The 24,267-nt window shown below is 44.4% G+C and overlaps 1 protein-coding gene across 1 annotated transcript in view; it reads right to left on the bottom strand.

Moving 5' to 3' along the window:
- IFIH1 (interferon induced with helicase C domain 1) overlaps positions 1–24,267 on the bottom strand; it is a 111,210-nt gene that overhangs the window by 68,956 nt on the left and 17,987 nt on the right. The window contains 3 exon segments of the mRNA XM_030209828.1: positions 1,488–1,571; positions 14,463–14,654; positions 19,123–19,291. Coding sequence (XP_030065688.1) covers positions 1,488–1,571; positions 14,463–14,654; positions 19,123–19,291 — 445 coding nt within the window.

The raw sequence follows: 24,267 nt of genomic DNA, 5'->3' as shown, positions 1-24,267 counted from the left end.
TTTACTTGGTCCATTTTTTTCACGACCAAGCATCAAAAAGGTGGCCCGAACTGACCAGATGACCACCGGAGGGAATAGGGCAGGGGTAGGCAGCTCCGGTCCTCGAGAGCCGCAGGCAGGTCAGGTTTTCAGGATATCCACAATGAATATGCAGGAGATAGATTTGCATACCATGGAGGTAGTGCTTGCAAATCTATCTCCTGCATATTCATTGTGGATATCCTGGAAAACCTGACCGGCCTGCGGCTCTCGAGGACCGAGTTGCCTACCCCTGGAATAGGGGATGACTCCCCTGACTTCCCCAGTGGTCACTAACCACTCCCACCCCGAAAAAAACAACTTCAAAACTTTTGTCTTTTTTGTTTTTGCTATGCCTCCATCCCTGCGACGGTAGTTGAGGACGTCCTTCTCTGCGACGGCAGTTGAGGGGGGTCCAAAATGTGGATGTTTCTGTGAGAAGGACGTCCATGCCTTGCTATGCCTCCGACACCTCTTTATTTATTTGGATTTTGGATCACAAGTAGCAGCAGTGGATTTCAAGACCAGGGCTCTAACCACTGCGCCGCGCCACTCCACTCCCTTGAAATATGGCCATTCCTGTGGGGGGGCAGGGCAGTATGCAGGTCCCTGGGGGGGGGGGGGGGGGTATGTGTGTGTCAGTGGAGGCATAATGAAGGCATGGACATCCTTCTTTCAAACATTTTGGACGTCCTCAACTGCCCCCCACAGGGCAAATTTCAAGGGAGTGGAGTAGAGTGGAAGAGTGGCCTAGTGGTTAGAGCACTGGTCCTGCAATTTAGAGGTGACCGGTTCAAATCCCACTGCTGCTACTTGTGATCTAAAATCCAAATAAATAAATAAAGAGGGTATCGGAGGCATAGCAAAGGCATGGATGTCCTTCTCACAGAAACATCCACACTTTGGACGTCCTCAACTGCCGTCACAGGGAAGGACATCCACAACTGCCGTTGCTGCCCCTCCTTAGGAAGGAAATCGTGTGCAAATGAGCTAACAGCGAGCAGCTCATTTGCATGCAATTTCCTTCATGCATGGCCATTCCTTTCCGGATTGGTAAGGGAAGGCCTTTTTACATTCAGTTAGTGGGACCAGTACATGACAAATGCTGGCTCCACCCACGACCAAATGGCTTGGATTTGATCGTTTCTGAGATGGGCGTCCTCGGTTTCCATTATCGCCGAAAACCGGGGACGACCATCTCTAAGGTCGACCTAAATTTCATGATTTGGGTGTCTCCGACCGTATTATTGAAACAAATGATGGACGTCCATCTTGTTTCAATAATACGGGTTGCCCCGCCCCTTTATGGGGTTGTCCTTAGAGATGGGCGCCCCCATTCGATTATCCCCCTCATTGGCACATAAGTGTTAATATGGGGTGTTTTGTTATAGAATTGCCCTTTATGCATAAAAGATTCTTGCACTAGTGACTTTTAGTTCTTGCTACTATAAACGAAGACGAGATCCTACCTGAATCACTGCCCATGTCATCATTTTCTACAAGACTATCATTCAAGCTGTTTACACTTGTGTCTGCTGAGCTCTGGTACAAATCTGGAAGAAATAGTAAAAGTGTGCTTTACATAATTAAACCATTTCTAAAAGTCCCACTTAGCATTTGAACATCAAGTTATGGACAATCCATACCACAAAATCACTTTTTATGATGCAAGAGTATGAATTACTCCATTCAACATTAAATTTACAAACTGTGAACACCGGCCACAATGCAAAGCATCATCTTTGCTGCGTAGAAAGGGGACAGGCCTTTGCTTACTGCTACCATTCATCCATGTGCTACAATGAAGATAAGCAGAGACAGCTGAATTTATGTGCACTTTCCAATCTTGCTAAGAATAAAATGGCAGGAAATAGGAAACTACAAGGCCACTCAGTTCAGTTAACTAAGGGCTTGAAAATTACAATGACAACCTATGCCCAGTTTCAGAGACAGAGAATGATAGGGTATTCTCCATGAACAGTTGTCAGCTACATTTGCAAACAATAAATCAATTACAAAAAGAATATAGTTAAAGAATAGGTATCTGGGTTTTAAGGTCAACATCTGACCACTAAAACTAGTTAAGTTTGTTATTTGCCAAATAACATGTGTTAATCGATAATAATGTGCATTACTTGCCCTTAACACAGGTATTTTTTTCCCACAATGCACATTTAACTAATAATGAAATACTAAACATACAAATGCATGTAAAAGAGCTCACTACCATGCAATTAATAATGCCACTTGTGTTAAACCTCACAAGCTGCATTACTCACGGAAAGATAGCAATAACTCAAAAGATGCTGTTATCTTTCCTACTGGGTAGCATCAGAGTGCTAACATGTGACCCAATTCTACTGGGGAGAATCTTAAAGGATGCAATATACTCAAAAAATTCCTTCCCCCCAACCCCAATCCTCTTTCAACACCCCACACACTGACCTTCCCTTTCAAAAACCCACCTCCCTTTCCCCCAAACCTCCTCAATAACTACATAGTTCTGTCTCTAGTGGGTATTAGAGAGCAGACGTGATCCCCAGATGGTCTTTCCATGGCCACTCCTGATCTCAAAATGGTGGCCTCAGACCAGACTTGCAGTACTACCATTAGGGGATCGAACTGCCAAATAAAGAAACTGGCATTATATTTCCTCCCCAGGAGCATCAGAATACTAACAGTCAGCCTAATGCTCCCAGGAACCAGAGGTATTACAGACACCTCCAATTCCCCTTCAAAAAAGACCCATCTTGATCAGCTCCCTCCCAAAGACACACCCACCACCTTCTTTACCCAAGACCTCCTTATCCCACCTCCTTATTTGGCAGCTTGATCCCTTGCAACAGTACTGAGAGACTACAGCTAGGGGCTGTCCAGCTCTATTTCGAACCTCACAGAGTAGGGGCAGTTTGTTCTACCACACCTAGCAGACCACCTCCAAGAGAGCCACATTTCCAGGCAGCCTCAGAACGTTGGAGGTGAGAATTATTATATAGGAGGATGTACACACATACACACATATATGCCAGTATTTTAGTCACCAACATGCATTCTCGACACCCTCCTTAAAGAAATGCCCCCTATGGGAATGTAAGTTGTGTGTCATGGGAAAAATATACAGTTTTCTGGACAGTAGACTCCCCCTTTTTTGCATGCAGAGATACAAAGATGAGCAATCATTAAAGATCTTTGTGGACCAATGACATTTTAAAGTGCTTCTATGTTTTTGGATCTCCTGTGTTTGGTGAATTTCCTGTCACTGACCCGTAACACAGGACACTATAGTAATGCTTGTCTTCACTCCTTCCCTTTCTTTCTTTACTTAATGTATTACTAGGCAATACAAAAATCCCCATTTTTCATATTGGCTGAACATGAGAAATGAGTCAAAAACATCCATGCTGGTCTCACATTTCTGAGTTTCGCTGCTTCAGAACTGGGTGCACTGCCGTTTCCTCCCATGCCCCCCCTTAAAAAAAATGTCTCCATAGTAATCTCCACAAAAAGCACAAGAAACAAGTATGGATAACTTTGGCACTCAATTCTGTAGCACAGTGGGGAAAAAAACACCCTTTAGACTCAGGGACTAGCACAGAACTTTCTACTCAATTAGGTTTTCCCTGTCTGCAAAAACAACAGGAAACTTTTTTTTCTAACTGTGTACTCCCATTGTAAAATGGAAAGTATAAGGATACATTTTTGGCCAGACCAAACCATGACACACCTTTTTTAATCCTCAGCATCCCAGGCATCCACAAGTTTAAATAGCAACTTTCTGAACTCAACATTTATATATGTAGCCAATTTACATGTATAAAATGCTGCTATTTTGGCACATGCAGAGATGCTTCTAAAATGACCTCCAAACTGCCATGCCAATAAAGCTTCTTCACATTTCAAAGAAAGAAACAAAAAGAGAGCTGAACTTTTCAGGTCAAGGTTTCATGAAAATCTCATGCAAGCTAATTTACAAATGCAATAGCACCCTCTGCTGGTGATTATCATGTCATACACTTATTAAACCCTAGAAATTAAATTAAATTAAATTAAATTATTTATTCCTATGGTACTCTGTTCAAAAGGATTAGGAAGAATACATTCCTTGAAACTAACAGCCAGCAGACTGCTGCTCATGTTTCTTTGTAGCGGTACAACCTGAAAAACAAACTAACCACCACCATTTACTTTTATGTTTTTTATGTTATACTTGAACATTGCAACGTATAATAATAGTTTTAAACCATACAGTAGCTCGAGTATTTAGTTCAATACACTGGAAGACTGGCATGCATATTATTAAAATAACTGTGGATGCCTCAAGGTGACCTTTTAGCCTTGTGCGTTTTTAGAGCAAGAACCTAAAGTTGTGTGTCTTTGATGTCCAATTTGAAAATATGATGTACCTTTGTGGAAATAGGTAAGAACTTCTGCATTATCACCCCTAATCCACCCAAACAGAATGTTACATTATTATTTTATATATTTATTCAGACTTTTAATATACTGTTTGCATGGGATATATCTAGGCAGTTAAAAAATCATTATAAATAAAAACTATACACAAAGTAGGAGAACAAACCTTCCAGACCAAAATTAAGAAAGAGAATATTAGGGCTTATCTGAATTGTTTTTTACATTAGTCCTTCCCACTATTCCAGAAACTGTGGGATAGTTGTGTCCAAACAGCAGGTGGAGATAGAGAACAGAAAACTGAGCTGAGACATATCTCTCTTGGCATCCAATACAGCTCCTCAGTATTTATATAGACAAGCAGAAAGGAGTAACTCTGAATAACCACAACAACCTTAAACAACTCGCTAACCTAACACTATCCAGATGAGTAAATGTGTGGACTTCTCTCATCTCTGGCAACTTGTAGAGAACAAGAGATTACACTACATTTACAGTTAATGCTTCTAGGCCGCACATAGCATTTCATCGATGCAAACTGGTGTCTTCAGTCGATGGCTCTTGGAATTTTTAATTTTAAAGAAAGACACACAGCTGAACATGTGGCTGACCATGTCAAATATGTACTTGATGAATGGCATCTTCGGGATACAATTTCTACTTTTGGGACTGATAATGCTAGAAATATGGTTAAAGCAGCTTCTCTTCTGCCGTACGAGCACATTCCTTGTATGGCGCATGTACTGCAGCTCTGTGTAAATGCTGCTATACAAGAGGCTGGAATTGATGTGGCTCTTTGCAAATGTCGAAAGATAGTATGTCACTTCAAACACAGTTCTGCCAAAACTTCAGAGCTTCATAAACAACAGCGATTAAAAGAATTGCCTGAAAGGCAGCTGATTCAAGATGTGTCAACAAGATGGAACAGAATCTTTGATATGGCAGAGCAAAAAAAACTCACCTGCACTCTTAACAAAGGCAGAATGGGAGAAGATTGAAAAACTTTGTAAAGTGCTCGAACCATGCAAATTTGCCACAGAACACCTTGACGGTGAGAAATATGTATCCTGTCCAGTCGTTCTGCCTACAATTTGCCATGTGATGCATGAGTTTACCATATCTGATGATGATCCTGCATACATAATTTGCTTTAAGAATAAATTTTCTGCAGAGCTTAGCAGGCACAAGCAGAGTTTCAATGCTAAGTTTTTGTCCACAACATGTGCTTTGGATGTACAGTTCAAGAAGTTGACATTTCTTACTCATACAGAACGTGAAGATACTTGGGTTTCCATCGAACAATTGTTTGAGGAAACTTCAAGCCTTAGACCTTTACTTCTATCTCCCAAGAAACAACCACAAATGAAAATGAAATTCAATCTGCCACCTAGCTCTGATTATGAAGATGAGGAACAAGTTGGAACTTTATAAAGCACAGCACACTTCAACTGGAGAAGTTCACATTTTAGACTGGTGGAGAAGACACTGCACCAAGTACCTAGCTTTCTCAAAATTGGCAAGACGTTATCTTTGTACTCCAGCAACCACAACGTTTATTCTCCAAAGCAGAATTTATTATTGACAAACATAGATCATCTCTGCCCTGAGAGTGCCAATCAACTGCTTTGTCTACATAATTGGCTTAATGGCTAATTCATTTGTGTAGTCTATGGCGGCAATTCTATAACTTGGTGCCTCAAATTAAGTGCCCCACTCTGGCAGCCCCCTCTCCCTGCTCCTCAAGGCCCTCGGCCTTGACCAGTGAAGTGAAATCATGCAGCGTCTCACCTGGCCCCAAACCTCTCTCTCTAAAAGGAAGTTCTGCATCCTTGTGGAGGAGTAGACTAGTGGTTACAGTACCAGGATGACAACCAGCAAAGCCAGGTTCAAATCTTGCTGCTGGTCCCTGTGATCTTGGGCAAGTCACTTAACCTGCTATTGCAACAAGTACAAAATTAGATTCTGAATGTGTGAAGTGTAATGTGTGTGGTATGCTGCCACATATGTTGGTGGAAAAGTCCAAAGTCTGCTGACAGACATGGGGAAGAAACTGCTTGCCCTGGGATTGGTAGCATGGAATGTTGCGACAATTTGGGTTTCTGTCAGGTACTTGTGACCTGGCTTGGCCACTGTTGGAAACAGGATACTGGGCTACATGGATCGTTGGTCTGACCCAGCATGGCTCTTATGTCTTATGTTTCAGTGTAGTGTTCATTGTTCTCAATGGTATCCCAATAAAAATTATTATGGAGGGGTCACGTGACGCTATGAGGAAGGGTGGTCGCAACTGAGCGACGCTCTGAACCTTACCCTAAACCTCCGAGAACCGGACTGAATTTCGGCCCCGAAAAAACGTGCATAACGAACCTGCAGCAGCAGCAGCACGCAGGGTAATAGCCTCCACAAAGAAAACGGCTCCAATGGCGACAAAATCGACGCAGAAGGAAAAACTCAGAGGCAAATCGGCGGAATCCAAGATGGCGGCGTCCCCGGACCCCGCGGGATCAGTTTCATCGGCCTGGGTGGCGGAAATTACCACAGAAATGTCGATGGTTTTAGAAGAGATGCTGGAGAGACGTCTGACACCAATAAGTACAAAGCTGGAACAGCTGCAAACGCGGATGGAGGATCTGACACGCGAGTGTGTGGCCTTCCAAACGAGGACGAGCGAGGTGGAAGACAGAATGACGGAGGTGGAGGAGACACAAAAGACGATGCACAAGAAAATGGAGTCGGTGGAGCAAAAACTGGAGGATCTGGAGAACAGATCCAGACGGAACAACCTGAGGCTGGTGGGGTTCCCTGAAAGCGTGAGAGACCAGGATTTAACAGCAGAGGTTGAGCGCTGGCTTGCAAAAACTGTAGCATTCCCGGCTGAGATGGGCCCAGTAAGGGTGGAAAGAGCCCACAGAATAGGACCCCGCAAGACTCATATGGACAAACCCCGAGTGGTTATCATGCGGATTCTCAACTTTGCCCACAAGCAATTTATACTGAAACATTCCCGTGTGGACAAACAACTGTCATATGACAATAAGCGGATTCTGTGCTTCCAGGACTATTCAGCAGGAGTGGCGGGACGCAGGCGGGCTTTCTCGCCAATATGTACAAAACTCTTTGAGTGGAAAATCAGATTTGCTTTAATATATCCTGCTAACCTAAAGATTACCCATAAGGAAAAAGACTACTCTTTTGAAACAGTGGCGGAGGCGCAGAAGTTTGTCTCACAGATGGAGGAGGAGCAGGCAACTGGATCGGGCTGAGAGATGATACTTGGAGAGAGCGAGTGATGCCAGGAATCTCTATTGGAGTGGAGGTTTGGCTGCAAAAGGCAGCAACCAGAGAATATTAGAGACAAGTTAATATGGGGACTTTGCATGGGCGTTAGGGGTTGGAGAGATGGAGGTTGGCACATGGACATAAGTTACCCCTCTCTATCCCTTATTACTCTGGGGGAGGGGTGGGAATTGTGCAGGAAGTTTAAAGTTTATAGGATATAGCTTGAAGGGGTTTTGTTAATAACAGTTGGAAGTTCAGTTAAATTTAAAAGAGAAGAGGTTGTTAAGTTGGATAAAGGAGGGGAAGGATGAGGGGGCGTCCAGACGTGACTGTTTCCATGTTGGGAACAGAGATCAAGGGGGGGCAGGGCTGGGAAGGGGGGGAGGGGAAGGGGGGGAGGATAGCGGAAGGGGAAGATGATAGGAACGGTATGTGTGACAGGCTGTCAACGATAATAACAAATAGGGGTGACCAGATTCTATTTGATAGACAAAGAAATGTAAATGCAGAATTCAAACCAGAGAGGTGCTGGCTGGGAGGCCTCTCTGGGGGTGAAGTTTATGGAAATGAGACTGCTGTTATCTCGGATGGGTGGAGCTCATGGTAAAGCTGGTATCTTGGAATGTCGGGGGCATTAGTTCCCCGATAAAAAGATCTAAAATATTACAACAGCTGCAGAGATATAAAGTTGATGTGGCGCTGCTGCAAGAGACGCATCTTACACAAGTAGAACACGCGAAACTTAAAACATGGTGGGTAGGAGATTGCATAGCGGCAGCGGCTATAGGAAAGAAAGGGGGGGTGGCGGTGTTGGTCCGTAGAGGGGTAGCAGCCGCCATTCGTCCCATATTCATAGACCCGGGAGGTAGGTTTGTGCTAATTGAATTAGAGATGCAGGGCCAAAAAATTACACTGTGTAATGTCTATGCACCCAATCAATATGACAAAAAGTTTTATGCTAGTGTGACTAATCAACTACTCAACTGTACAGGGGCCCATTTGGTGGTGGGGGGTGATTTTAACACAGTTTGGGATCCACAGCTGGATAGTTCACAGGGGATGCGTAGAGATATGGGGGCATCTGACAGGGGATTGCGCCGTATGGGGAGCTTGCTAGACCTGGTTGATGTATGGCGAGTTCTCCATCCTACGGAAAGAGATTACACTCATTTATCAAGAGCCCATTCCACACAAGCGAGGATTGATTATGTGCTAGTGTCTACAGGATTGTTTAGCAAAGTTCTTAAAGCAGAGATAGGGACCTATACAATATCGGATCATGCTTGGGTATTCATGGAATGGTCCACGAATTCTCAGAGGGGGGGCAGAGGCTGTTGGAGGTTCCCGATGGAGTTATATAGGGACACACGTTTTAAGGAGAAAATTGTGGGTTGCTGGCGGGATTATGCAAATTTAAATGGGGGACATGTAAGTGACCCAATTCTGTACTGGGACGCTGCGAAGGCGGTACTTAGAGGAGAAGTCATCAGTTACTCACATTTTGTAAGGGTGGCTCGTAATAGAGAAATTTTGAGACTGAGTGCGCAAATTTGCAAAGCCCGTAAACAGTTTGGTCAGACACATAGTACGGCTCATAGAACGCGCCTAATGGAATTGCAAGTGGCATTAAATGAGCTTTTACATCAGAGGGCAGCTAAATCCCAAGCCTATTATAAATACCAATTACATTTACATGGTAACAAGATGGGCCGATTATTGGCTCGCTTGGCAAAGCCTAGAGGGGGAGGAGGACGGGTGCTTCAGTTGAAGGATAATCAGGGGAAGGTAGTACGGAAAGATGAGGATATATGTGGGGTCTTCCAAAAGTTCTATAGCAGGTTATATGAGAAGCCGCAAGACCAGGGGCTGCCGGGACATCTTTATTTAGAAAATCTTAACCTGCCAACTTTGAGGCAGATTGACATAGAAAAGCTGAATAGGCCAATACAGGAAGAAGAGGTGGCATTGGTGATAACGAGAGGTTCACTTGGTAAAGCCCCGGGACCGGATGGGCTCAGAATAGAATTTTATAAGACACTGGGAGAGGAAATCATACCGACGGTGACTAGATATTTAAATAGAGTGGTGGAAGAGGAGAAAATGCCGCATACGTTATCCTCGGCACAAATTGTAGTCCTGCCAAAGCCGGGCAAGGATCCATCTAAGCCAGAGTCCTACCGCCCCATTTCTTTGTTAAATGTGGAAGCAAAAATATTGGCCAAGATAATGGCTAATCGGGTGGCAGGAATGTTACCTAGCTTGCTACATGAGGCGCAGGTGGGATTTGTGGAGGGGAGGACAGTAGCAAAAAACCTAAGGAGAATACTGATGGCGCTAGAGACTCGAAAGAGGAGTGGGATCCCGTCAATGCTTGTCAGCTTTGATGCTGAAAAGGCATTTGACAAGGTACGATGGGACTTTATGTTTACTACTCTAAAAGCATATGGGTTTGGGGGACGCTTTATGTCGGCAGTCAAGCCTTATATCATGCACCTCAAGCCACAGTTCTGGTAAATGGTTTAGAATCAGAATGTTTTCCTATACTTCAAGGAACAAGGCAGGGATGCCCACTATCGCCCTTGCTATTTGTCTTAACTCTAGATCCTTTTATTAGGGACGTGGCAGATAATGTTTCAGTGAGAGGTGTACGGGTGGGAGATAGAGATTTTAAAATTGCAGCATTCGCAGATGATTTGCTGGTGTTGTTGACTGACCCGAGGGAATCATTTATAGCTTTAATGGAAATCATACGGGAATATGGCGAATTTGCGGGTTTACGTATAAATTTAGCTAAGTCAGAGGCGTTGGCCTCCTCAGAGGAGGTGAGACAGATATGGGGGGGAACATTTCCGTTAGTTTGGGCAGACGGCTCATTTAGATATCTGGGCATCAGATTGACATTGGAATTGGAGAGGTTATATGAGCTTAATATTCAAGAATTGATGAGAGAAACCAAGAAACATCTGGTAAACTGGGGAAATCTTCCATTATCATTGAGAGGACGGATAAATTTAGTGCAGATGATGATATTTCCCAAGTGGCTCTATGTGTTGCGGACATTACCGCTTCGTCTGACCCGGAAAGATCTGAAAAGGCTATATGGAATTTTCGGCAATTTCTGTTGGGCAGCAAAGAAGCCAAAGATAAGGTTTTCCTATTTGCTAGGGAATTGGAATCAGGGGGGCCTGGGAATCCCCGACCTATATGTGTATAACCAGGCTTGTTTGCTACGTCATCTGGGGGACTGGGTTTGTAGGACCAACATATATACACCGACTGATATGGAAAGGGAGTATTTTGCCCCATATGATTTCCTCTCTTTGTTGCATATGACCCAGAAACAACTTCCGCGACAATTTAGAGGATGTGTGATACTCACATCAATGAGGGAGGTATGGAAAGGGTTGGCGAGGAAGTTGGGGGGGAGCTATACAGTGTCTGACCAACTGGCAATAAGGGGGAATCCGACTTTCCAGTCAGGCACAGATAACCCAGTATTCATAAAATGGGAAAGAGAGGGTATTAGGAAACTGGAACACCTCCTGGGGAGAGAGGGAGACCTAATAGGTTATGAAGAACTGCAGAGACGAGTAGGAGTTTCTTGGGGGAATAAGTTCGCGTATGTCCAAATTAAACACTATATATCTGCTTTAGATCAACCTATGCTGAGACGGGGTTTGGGGCAAAAGGTAAGGGACTTTTTTCAAGAGATAGAAGCAACAGGCCTGTCAGTGTCGGCACTTCATAAAGCATTGACCCGTCGGGGACCTCCTGCAAAGAACTACGAAGTTATAAAAGATAGATGGGAACAGGAGGCAGGGAGAACCCTGGTGGGTTGGGAAGGGGGAACCATGCTGAAAGGAATAGCAACCCTTACGTCAGATGAAAGGTTACGTGAGTGTGGCTATAGGACAATCATGCGGGCATATATGTCAGGGCAACAGTTGTCACATATAGGCTCCCCGCAAGGAGCGAGTTGCATTAAGTGTAGTCAAACCCCACATACATTGTTTCATGCGTTTTGGGCATGTCCAGGGGTAAGGGCTTTCTGGACACAGGTTGAGAGATTCCTGTCCCGGATGCTAGGTTCATCAGTAACGGGAACTTGGGATCACTATGTATTGGACACAAAAAGGGCCTTCAGGACACACTCAGCGGGGGCACGTACCTTATGCCGTAAGCTTAGCTTGGTGGCGCGGAAGACTGTTCTGCAATATTGGACGGCTCCGGAGCCGCCGGCTTACTGGCACTGGAGAAATCAGGTACACCTTTTAGCCACATGGGAAGCACGGGAGGCTAGGGGCTCCCCGAAGAAATATGCAAGTTTTAAACAGATATGGGGCCCTTATTTGGAGGTATTAAGCCCTAGAGGACGTAGTATACTACTTAATTGGCATAATGCGACACCCTGAAGGTTAAAGATAATTCTGATCACACATATTCTGTAGTCAAAGACAGCAGGGGGGGGGGGGGGGGGGGGGGAAGGGATCTCTCAGGGCTATCAGAATACAAGCCAGGAGGGAGATCGGGGAGAGAGGGGTGAAGGAGTAAACAAATGGATGGTATCACTGGAAAGAAGGGGGAGGGAGGGAGGGGTGGGGGGAGGAGGGGGAAAGGGGGGGGGGAAATACTGTTGGATGCTGATAATGATCACAGACAACAATTGGCTTGGTAGGTAATTTATTTCTGTTTCGGTTGGTCAATAAAAATGTTGAAACATAATTAACAGTTGAAGAACACATAGAGGGAGGGGGGGGAGGGGGGGGAGATAAAATGATAAAAAATTTGATGACTGTTAGTAGCACACTGATTCACTTGTTTACTTGACCCGGAATGTATCTATGTATATTCAGAATGTGGAATGTGATTTCTGTTTGAAGTGTCATCAATAAAACGTTGAAACATAAAAAATTATTATGGACCTTGGGAGGTGAGAAAAGCAAAGGGGTTCCTGAAGCGTATATTACACTTTACACAGACATGGAATCCCTACTTGCAGGTATTGAGCCCTCGGGGGCGAAGTCTGCTTCTCAACACTACATAATATTTGTTCACATTGGTCTTCTGAAGTCTTTAAAACCATTTAGCTTCCATTGGTGGGGGGGGGGGCTTGGTTCCAGGTGGTAAGGGGGGGCTAATTAACGAAGGGTTGGGGCCCCGCCTTTCATTTTGTTCTAAAAAGTTGATGTTGTCATGCTGAACTGTTTATATTGCTGGCTAAGTTATATTGGAGTTGAATATTTCAGCAGTTATTTGTGATATGCCACTAATCATCAATAAAAAATTGATGAAAAATTAAATAGAAACCTAGAAAGATTGAGCCAGGTTTCATTGTTGTGACTATAGACTGAAAAGTAATTGTAAGAAAAATTATTCCAACACTATTTCAAAATAAATAAAAACCTTCAAAACTAAAAAAAAAAAAAAAAATAGGGACAAAATACAAAATTTGATTCTAATTCACCTGGGGATAGATAAATATCTAGTGTTAGCTCACCTACAACTACTACGGAGAAAAATGCCAGCTAAATCCAGAAAAAAAGCAAAAAACAAATTCAAGGCAGCTTGACACGTCTCTCTATGCACAAGTTTATAGAATTGCCTTTCACATGCTTGAAGAAATTGTGTTCTTTTAAGGAAACTGGAATCAAAGTTATTGGTTGAATGCTTAGGATTAATAAAAAATGTAAACAACTATGTGTACATGCTACGTTTATTTTACATCTGGACCAAGTGATTAATCACGCAATTAAAAAATGTGCTCGTGCTCAATCGTGTGATTAAAAATTTTAATCGACCTGCGGCCCTAATTATTACATTCTTACTCTTATTTTCTATCCCTTTCCTAATAATTCGTAGCATTCTGTTTGCTTTGTTGGCCACAGCCACACACTGAGCAGAAGAATTCAGCTTATTGTCCTCTGTGGGAATCACCATTCACCCTGTTACAAGTGCAGCATAATGTGTCCCAAGTGGTGAATAAGGATCCCTCCCCTGCAATAAGTAGAACTTGCAGCCCTCCAAGTGGTTCTGAGTCAAACTTTTAGTCGGACTTACCACTACCAGTTGCTCCGCCCCCCCCCCCCCCCCCCAAAGCTCATAGTCTCCACAAGTTTTACCACAGACGAGAAAGGCTCAGGACTGATACTCTGTTCCACACTCTCTAGCAAATCTTGTTACCTTTTTTTTTTTTTAAGGTTCTTGTTCTAGAAAAGGAGTGCTCCACAGAAAAAGAGGAGAGGTGAAGGGAGGGAAGAAGTAATTCATAGGGCACCACAGACAGGGAACTGAAGACTTCTAGATATGACTCTGCATTCTCAAGCCACCTGCAGAGCTCAACTGGGGACTAGTTGACCAACTGGACCAGGAACAAAGCACTCAGAACTCGAGGCTGAAAAGTGTGTCCATCCACCTGCTGGAAACAGAAAACACTGAGGAGCTGGACTGGACGCCAAGAGAGTTATGTCTCAGCTCAGTTTTCAGTTCTCTATCTCCATCTGCTGGTTGATGGACACAACTATCCTACAGGTTGTGGAATAGTGGGAAGCTACATAATGGAAAGAACCAGTTGGACAAAGATCAAAATAGAGGCATGTCAAAGCAACCACCCCCCACCCAGATGGCACAACAAGACCAACCACAGGCCAGCAATTTTCTTCAAAATCCAATCATTATACTCGGTCATAATAACAAATAGCCTTCAAAGCCACTTGCATACTCACTCTTAGTTCCTCCTACCAAGTTTGTTAGATTACCTGAAGGTAGAAAGGACTCTTCCAAATCCACATTTGAAGCACTTCTCTCAGTTACAAAATTATCACTGGACTCCTTTGCCTGCTCCAACTGTGGCTCCTTAGATCCAGGAAAAATTGCTGCTGCCAATTTGAATTTCTTCTGATCTTCTTTCTTCGAAAATGTTTGTACAGGAATGCCATTCTCCTCATTTCCTGTGTTCATTAAAATACATCATACTTCAATTTATTGAAAGCAAATTAACTTTTAATATATATAAGATTCATTGTCTGAAGTAGAGTTTCTTTTGGGGTGTTTGTTGGGGGAAGGTCTGAAGTCTGCATTAACTTGACCCTACATACTAGTAGTGAGGGCACTTGTGATGTAAAATTGGTTCTCCCTTCAAACAGACTTAGCTTTCAACAGGATGCTATGAAGTACAGGAATGAAGCATAGGACACCTAGGTCAGAAAAGGGATGTCTAGGTTAGGACATTTAAAATTTTCCAGGTATTTTACAAAAAAAAAAAACTTGCTGAGCACAGAATATTCTGTAAAATACATACAAAGATGTGCAGAAGTTGACATGTATTTGCTGTCTCCCCAAAACTGCTGCACGTTGCTATGGCTGGCGGGAATCCCCAAGCCCTGCCAGCAGAAGAGGTCTGTCAAGCAGCCGGAAACTCCTCAATTCTGCAAGTCGGAAGCACTTTCCATGGGACACTGTTGCGCCAGTCCCTCCTCCTCGCTGCACATACTTGGTTTTCACACATACGCAATAACTGAATCTGCATGGGGGAGGGGAGAGGAGGCGTGGCAGCAGCCCAAGGAAAGTGCTGCTGACTGCCAGCTTTCTCTGGACGCTGAAATACGTCTTCACCTAGCGTGGCTTAGGGATCTCCACCAGCTCAGGTATTTAAAGGGTGTGGAGTGTCGGGGGAGGACAAAGACAGTAGTGTGACGATGGGACAAATATTTGTGCCCCTCCCCCCCACTTTGGCCTCAGGCCACCCCCAAAATTGAAGGTCTGGCTCTGCCTCTGACTTGCTGGCACACAGAGTGGGAACAGCCATTTTACAAAAAAAAAAAAAAAAAAAAACACAATGACTTCTTGTGATGTGTTACACATTTAAGCACTAATTTGCAACTCACATCTATTAAGTGCCAGAGAACAAATAAGGGCTAGATGTAGTAAAACAACATGAACAACAGGAGCAAATTAAGAGCAGTGTTCCACATTTCAAAATTTTTTTTGGGGGGGTGGGGGTGATTTTTAAGGCCAGAATTTACCGCAGTTGCCCACTCACTCGCTCTTCAAAAATTGAGGCCCAAGGAAGCAGTTTGTGTATACATACATAATTTTTGGAGGAGGTGCAAATGCCAAGCAAATTTGAGATGTGTGTATTTCCCATGTGAAAAGGTAAGTGCATGTATATTATAAAAGTCTGCCTACATCATGTTGGTTAAGGTACAGGGTAGGTATGAGAAAGACTTGAAATTGTGGACTGAGAAGGAAAGACTGCTGGGAATAGTCATTTTCAACCCAATTGCTCTAACAAACTAACTCCTTAGCTGGCCAGCAAGACTGCATCAAAACTCAGCTCCAAAGATGTCATTCTCCTACTGTGTAAGTAGGCCACTTGATTCTAGGGTTTTTAAATTAGAAATTTAGATATTTATGTTCAAGCTAATTAGGTACTTTGGGACGGGGTTCAGCCATGGGGGGCCTGGGCCCTCCAATTTGTGTTGGGTCCCTATGCCCTGCCAGTAGAAGTGCTCCTGTACTTGTGAGCCCTGCTGTCAGCCATGCTATGATTTGGCTCTCTGTATGCTTGAGACGTGCAGTGTGGGAAATTCAGGAAGTCTATTAGTTTCAAGACTCGTGGAATTTGAAACTGTTAAACCAGCCCCAAAACTTTCAGCACCAAGCAGCTCAAGGTTACAGAAAGCTGAATCGTGGTGTAAATGTGGGAGACATGCTCTTTCTGAGGCAGCTTTGCAAACAGTAATGCAAACTCCAAGCACATTAGTTGCTTGAGAGTAACAGATACAACGAGACAGATAAGATGAAAGCTGGGGAGGGAGGAAGATACGATTGAGACAGATGGGGTGAAGGCTGGGGGGTAACGGTATGAGCAAGACAGACTGAGTGGCAGTTAGGTTTGGGTAGTGGTGGGCACAACATTCTTTCCTCTCCTTTTCACCTCTCTAGTTTGAAATGTACACCACTTTGATGTTTGTACTAAAGGCAGTATAGTAAATATTGTAAAGATGATGGTGATTGTGGTGAAGATGAACCTCCCTGCCATTTTTCCAGGATCTGATTCTCTAACTAGGAGCAAATACACTCCCTCACATTATCAACTGTGTTAATCATTTTGGGGTCAAATTTTAGTAGTCCACCTAATTACATTGCATTACATATCGATCTTATATTCCGCAAAAGCCTATGCATTTCCATGTAGATTACAAAAAAACAAAGAGACAGATACATAATTCGGGAATCACAAACATCAATTTACTAAAAAAAAAAAAAAAAATCAATGTGTGTAGTTCTCTGCCTGTGGACCTGGTGGACAATTTTTTAAAAGAAATTATATGTATACCATTTTTAATTTTTAAATTACAGGATGTATAAGGGCAAAAGTACACACATACTTAATTTCTTCTTTTACTGCAGTATGGGAGAAAGTACGTGGGAAGACCTTAAAATGCTAATCTGGCTACTTTATTTCCCTGACCTAACCACACTCAGGGAATGCCCCCTTTTAAATGTGGTTGAAATTATTCAGGCGGTAAGTCCTCCATACATGTTTTATAACTTATCGTTCTAAGATTAACTATGTTTCTAGATACATTCCTCTAAATTTTGTAATCACACAGGGGCCGATGCTCAAACGACCCCGTTAAAAACCCCATGTTCATTTAGATCCATGGTAGAACTTAACCAATTTTGAAATAGTGAGCAATGCTCAAAGGAAATTGCATGCAAATGAGATTCATGTAACTTTAGCAAGTAGCTCATTAGGGAAAGCGCCTAGCACATGCGTAGAACTGTCACCCGATAAGTGCCTATATTCTGGACATGCCCAGGAATCCCACTGCTGTACTCTCTCCTTTCCCCTGCAGTACTTGCTGGCTCCACTGTACCCCTGTCTCCTTTCCCCTGCAGTGCTCTGATTCTGGCTCCACCTTCCTGGGCTTCCCCTGATGATTTTCGCTTGGGAATCTTCTCTTTGCCGAAAGCCCCCCCCCCCCCCCCAGCTGACATCATAGTGGCTTTCCCCCAACTGATTGGCTGTGTACCCCTATGATGTCAGCTGAGAGGGGGCATAGAAACAAGCAGACAGCCAATTGGCTGGGGGAAAGCCCCTATCATGTTAGCTGGGGGGGGGGGGGGGGGAGGCTTTCAGCAAGGAGGAGATTCCCAAGCGAAAATCATCAGGGGCAGCCTGAGGGAAGGCAAGTAAGCTGCAAGAGGAAAGAGGAGCCACCATCAGGGTAATTTGCTATTGAAAAAAAAAAATTCTCCTTGCTGAAAGAACCCCCTCCCCCAACTGTTTGTTTCTCTGCCCCTATAAGCTGTTCTCAGACAGGTTTTGCTTTTTCTCCCAGAGGTTGCCCTCACACAATGATAATGACCTCACAGAAAATTTTGCATTTTTAAAGGTAGATGCTCCTTTCTGTGCATCTCTCAGAATGCTCATTTTAATACTAATCAACTCGTTGTAATACATTTGAACAGGATTATCGCTGCCTACTACTGCGATCAGTAAGTTGGACGCAGAACCCCTTTGTGCATTAATCACTAAATAACATGCAAGCAAAACTGGATAGAACCAATCAAAATCTAATGTTCCTAGTATGGTAGGCTTTGTGCATCGGCCCCTCGGTGCCCAATCATCATTTGCCTTTCTCATCAAATGAATAGAGAAATCAGTTTACCAAGGAGGAGTGGCCTAATGGTTAGGGTGGTGGACTTTGGTCCTGAGGAACTGAGTTCGATTCTCACTTCAGGCACAGGCAGCTCCTTGTGACTCTGGGCAAGTCATTTAACCCTCCATTGCCCCATGTAAGCCTCATTGAGCCTGCCATGAGTGGGAAAGCGCGGGGTACAAATGTAACAAAAAAAAATGCATGCAACACTGCTTTAAACTCTATTTCATCTGCAGTCCAGTTTTGTTAATATGGCCTGCACATCATATTCTTCATAATTTCTTAATAGGGCTGTACCGAATATTCATATTTGATTCGATCCCGAATAGTGCCCCGAATACATTATTTGTACTTAGCCTAATAGCGATTTAAATTCGAATACAAGTAATCCGGGGCTCTATTGTGCTAAATCTTACTGAAATACACACAATCAGGCTCATTTTCAAAGCACTTAGCCTCCCAAAGTTCCATAGAAACCTATGGAACTTAGCCTCCCAAAGTGCTTTGAAAATATGCCTCTTTATCTCTGATTTCACATTGCTATTTTATTATTATTATTATATCTTATGCTAAAGCTCAATGCCGATTATTCGTATTCAGACAAATATTTTTTAGTATTTGTATTTGGCCGAATAGTAAAATATGCTATTCAGTACAGCTCTAATTTTTACCCTCAGCAGCAAGTCAATGCAGAGAAAAAAAAAGTGAGCAAAACAATATGCAATTTCAGAAAAAAAAACATCTGTACCTCCACTTCTTTCATCAGTGGCTCCTGTTAATTCATCAGCAAGGTCACTGTGTTCAGTTTCCCGTAAAGCAAACAGAAACGGGGAAAACCAATCACGTTTCTTTACAATTCTACTGAGCAGCTCCCTGGTGGCTTCCCGTTCTCCCTTATTATCTCTTTTAGTACATATCTAAAGCAAGCAAGCAAATAAAAAATAAGAATGTAAATAACATACATGACCAATACATTTCTGGCCCTATTAAAATGTGACTGTCTTATACAGTGCCATGGTGTAGACAGCTCCCTAACTTGGATCAATTTTTGAAGGGTTTAAGCGTTTAGGGTAAAAGGCCTTTACGTGGTTCCCAGCCTGACCCTACTATGTACAAAATCCAAAAGAAGCAACAGTTGTAAAAACTGAAAGAAATTATGAAATGGGAAAACAGAAAACATTATGAAACTATATGTTTCCTAGAAAAATGGAGAGCTACAAGAGGAGAATTACTGATTAAGGCCTGAATTTGTGAAAACAGACACTTTCAATAACAACAGACATTTCCAGATAAAATATAAATTATATAAAAGATAATCACCAAAACAAGTGAATGTATACTTTTCCTGCTCAGCCTTTTATTAATATAATAGTAACACAGTAAGGGAGTATTTCTAGATTTAGGTGCATAAATGTTGGTATTCTAGAGCAGCTAGGGCTCTTCAGCTTGGAGAAAAGGCGGCTGAGGGGAGATATGATAGAGGTCTATAAAATAATGAGTGGAGTTGAATGGGTAGATGTGAAGCGTCTGTTAACGCTTCCCAAAAATACTAGGACTAGGGGGCATGCGATGAAGCTACAATGTAGTAAATTTAAAACAAATTGGAGAAACTTTTTTTTCACTCAATGTGTAATTAAACTCTGGAATTCGTTGCCAGAGAATGTGGTAAAGGTGGTTAGCTTAGCAGAGTTTAAAAAAAGGTTTGGCCAGCTTCCTAAAGAAAAAGTTCATAGAGCATTATTAAATGGACTTGGGGAAAATCCACTATTTTTGGAATAAGCAGTACAGAATGTTTTGTACTTTTGGGGGATATTGCCAGGTATTTGTGACCTGGATTGGCCACTGTTGAAAACAGGATGCTGGGCTTGATGGACCTTTGGTCTTTCCCAGTATGGCAATACTTATATACACTTATGTGCATATGTGAATACTGTTTACAGTCCTTCACTATTCTGTAAGTACGTGCCAGTATTCAATGACAACTACATTGCAGGTGGGCACTGATATGCACAGAGTTGGGGGGCACATACTATAATCTACGCGTGTATCTTCACAGTCTAGATACAAGCATTTACACCAGATGGTGTTAGTACAAACATCCAAAATAAAAAGGGGCAATTCTATAATTTGGAGTCAAAAAGTAGGTGCAACAAAAGGACGCACTTAGTGTCTGTCACGTCTGTGGTCGTGACCCCTCTCTTATTTCTGGGGGTCAGCTTCTGAGCTTGCTTCTGTCTGTCCTTTCTGAGTTAGTTCTGTCTCTGTGTGCTGGCTGCTTCCAGCATGGCTCTAATTACTCCACTATACTGCACCTGGGTGTGTTGAGCCTCTCTATGCTTCAGTATGCTGTCACGTCTGTGGCCGTGACCACCCTCAGCCTTACCTTCTTTCTGGGGGTCAGCAGCTCTGCTGACTTCTGTCTGTCTTTGTGTTAGTCTTGTCTCTGGCTCTGTGTGCTGATTGCTTCACTAGACCTCACCAGTGTGTGCTATGCCTCTCTGGGGAGCCAGCATCTAAGATGGCTGCCACCAGCTCTATGCCAGCTTCCAAGATGGCTCCTGCTTGTCTTTCCTGTGAGCTCACTTCCTATGTGTGTCAAGCCTCTCTTTGGGGTCAAGGTACTTCCTGCTTCTGTCCTGCTGCTGGTGACCTCATCAGTGAGAGCCTTCATAAGGAAGTGCTGTGCTGGCATTCTGGGCCTTTGCATTGCCAATACCTCCGCAGTGCCTTAGGTCCCGAGGTTAGTGTGCTGTTTGCACAGTTAGCTTTCCTTGTCTTTTCTTGTGGGCTTCCAGCCCTTCTGCTTTGCGAGTTATTATCACCTGTGGGCCTTGCCTTCTGGCCCTTCTGTGTTTATTGCTCTGTGGGCCTTCTGGCCCTTCTGTGTTTATTGCTCTGTGGGCTTTCAGCCTTTCTGTGTTTATTATTCTCTGTGGGCTTCTAGCCTTTCTGTTATCCCTGTGCAGTGGTGCTGCTCCCTGTCTGAGGTTGGTCAGCGGCTAATGCTGCAGCCATTTCTCTCCTTTCTATCTGTTAGCTACTGTAGCTCCAGTCTAACCCTTCCTCTGGCAAGCGTAGCTGTCATTCCCCTTCCCTTGAGCTTAGCTTGTATATAGCTCCTGTGTCCTCTTCCCTGCCTGTCTGCCTTGCTTTAGCCTAGGTACCTGGGAGCACCGCTGGACCCTGACTCCGGTTGTTCCTGTTGCTGGTTCCAGTTCTGGTTTTCCTGTAAGCCCTACCGGCTGCTCGAACCTGAGGGCTCAACCCTCGGGGAAAGGCAGCTAAGTGTAGGTGAAGCCTACTCCAGTGTGTTCCGGTCCGGTGCGTTCCAGTCCCGAGTGTTCCAGTGCAGGACTCCAGTCCGGGGTTCCAGTCCAGCCTTGTCTCTTCTCTGCTCCGAAGGTGATCTTGCCTGCCACTGCCGCTCCTCGGCCGTGGTCCAAGGACTCACGTACCCAGGGTTCCCAGGGAAGAAGCCTGACAGAATGCCAAGGTCCTCGAGAACATGACATATGCCTTCTGCCTGCTTCTTGGTTTGTGCTCCCCTCGCCCTCCGGTGACTAGAACCGGTGGCTGCCATAGACTGTCTTGCTGTCCCTACCCATTCCAGGCTTCAGCCTAGTCCGGTCCGGATCTTCCAGGCTGCCAGACTTGTCTTTCTTGTTTGTGCCTGAACAGCACCCATAGTTGCCTTGAGATTGCTACAGCTGAGCCTCAGGTAAGGATGGGCTTTATTAATCACCTAGAAACTTCTGTGTTTGCCTTTGCATCGCCTAAGGTCCCTGGTATGCTGGTGTGCACTTCTGCCTAGTCCAGTTTATTGTCTGAGATTCTTGTCTGTTTCTAGTATAGTCTTTGTGTAGTTTATCTTGTACTGTATTGCTTGTTCCCAGTCTTGTTTCTTGTTTGTATTTCTCTGTCTAGTTCTTGGTTGTCTGTATTTCTTGTTTAGTGGCTGCCTGGCAGCTTTCAGTCTTGTCTTTTGTCTGTCAGTATTTGTTCGCTGTTTTAGTGGTTGCTCTGCAGCTTTCAGTCTTGTCTCTTGTCTGTCAGTATTTGTACCCTGTTTTAGTGGCTGCTCTGCAGCTTTCAGTTCCCGACCCTTTTGCCTGTCCACTTCCTGCCTTGTCCGGTAAGTCCTGCCGGCCACCTGCACCCAGGGGCTCAACTCCTAAGGAACGGTGGTCAAGTGCAGGTGAAGACTAGCCGTCCCTGTCAGAGTTCTGTCTTATCCCTGTGTGTGGTGGTTTTGCCTGCCGCTGCTGCTCCTGGAAAACCTGACAGAATGCAAAGGCCATGAGCTCGGCAAGATCACCCTACCCGCTGAGTTTCCAGTCTATGACTTTTTCCCCTGTTGGCAATCTAGGTCCCCACCTGGGTTTGGCTCCTGTTTCCCGTGTGAAGTTCGGTTCCAGCTTCATTATTGTTCTTGATCCTTTCATGACACTTGATGAATATCGTGGGAAGCTTTTGTCTGATCCAGCCTTGAAGAAGTGTCCTGAAGCTTCAGCAGAGAGAAAGCATATCCGGCAGCTTGGGCTCATTGTAAACCCAGTTTCGGCTATTGATCCTTCTACCCCGCTCTATGAATACCGCCGCTTACTGGTCTCCTTTCCAGCCTTGCGGAATACCCTGAAAGCTGCCGCAGAAAGAAAGCATCTTGAGAGTCCCGAGCTCCGGCCTTACCTGGAGTTCAACCTGAGGGACGCTTCCAGCCGAATTGCTCCGGAGTCCACTCCGACTCTGAGTTCCAGCCAAGAGGATGCTGAGTCCACTCCGAGTTTGAGTTCCAACCAAGAGGATACTGAGTCCCAGCCGAGTTCCAGCTCCAGTCAAGATGCTGAGCCCCAGCCGAGTTCCAGCTCCGGCCAAGATGCTGAGCCCCAGCCAAGTTCCAGCTCCGGCCAAGATGCTGAGCCCCAGCCGAGTTCCAGCTCCAGTCAAGATGATGCTGAGTCCACTCCGAGTTTGAGTTTCAGCCAAGATGATGCTGAGTCCACTCCGGGTCCCAGTCCCTGTTCGGTTCCTGATTCCAGTCTGAGTTCCAGTTCTGATTCCTGTTCCAGTTCCTGCCCAGCTGACCATGGTCATGTGTCGAAGCTCCTCCGTAGATTTCACCATTGTTATCCATGGAGACCTGAAATTCCTGTGGGGACACGGGAGCCTTGAGGGGGAGGTACTGTCACGTCTGTGGTCGTGACCCCTCTCAGACTTACCTTATTTCTGGGGGTCAGCTTCTGAGCTGGCTTCTGTCTGTCCTTTCTGAGTTAGTTCTGTCTCTGTGTGCTGGCTGCTTCCAGCATGGCTCTAATTACTCCACTATACTGCACCTGGGTGTGTTGAGCCTCTCTATGCTTCAGTATGCCTTCTGCCTGCTTCTTGGTTTGTGCTCCCCTCGCCCTCCGGTGACCAGAACCGGTGGCTGCCATAGACTGTCTTGCTGTCCCTACCCGTTCCAGGCTTCAGCCCAGTCCGGTCCGGATCTTCCAGGCTGCCAGACTTGTCTTTCTTGTTTGTGCCTGAACAGCACCCGTAGTTGCCTTGAGATTGCTGCAGTGAGCCTCAGGTGTGGATGGGCTTTATTAATCACCTAGAAACTTCTGTGTTTGCCTTTGCATCGCCTAAGGTCTCTGGCGTGCTGGTGTGCGCTGTGCACTTCTGCCTAGACAAGTTTATTGTCTAAGATTCTTGTCTGTTTCTAGTATAGTCTTTGTGTAGTTTATCTTGTACTGTATTGCTTGTTCCCAGTCTTGTTTCTTGTTTGTATTTCTCTGTCTAGTTCTTGGTTGTCTGTATTTCTTGGTTAGTGGCTGCCTGGCAGCTTTCAGTCTTGTCTTTTGTCTGTCAGTATTTGTTCCTTGTTTTAGTGGTTGCTCTGCAGCTTTCAGTCTTG

Source organism: Microcaecilia unicolor, chromosome 7, assembly GCF_901765095.1.
Source record: "Microcaecilia unicolor chromosome 7, aMicUni1.1, whole genome shotgun sequence".
NCBI classification, from domain to species: Eukaryota; Metazoa; Chordata; class Amphibia; order Gymnophiona; family Siphonopidae; genus Microcaecilia; species Microcaecilia unicolor.
This window is presented reverse-complemented; position numbering and strand designations above follow the sequence as displayed.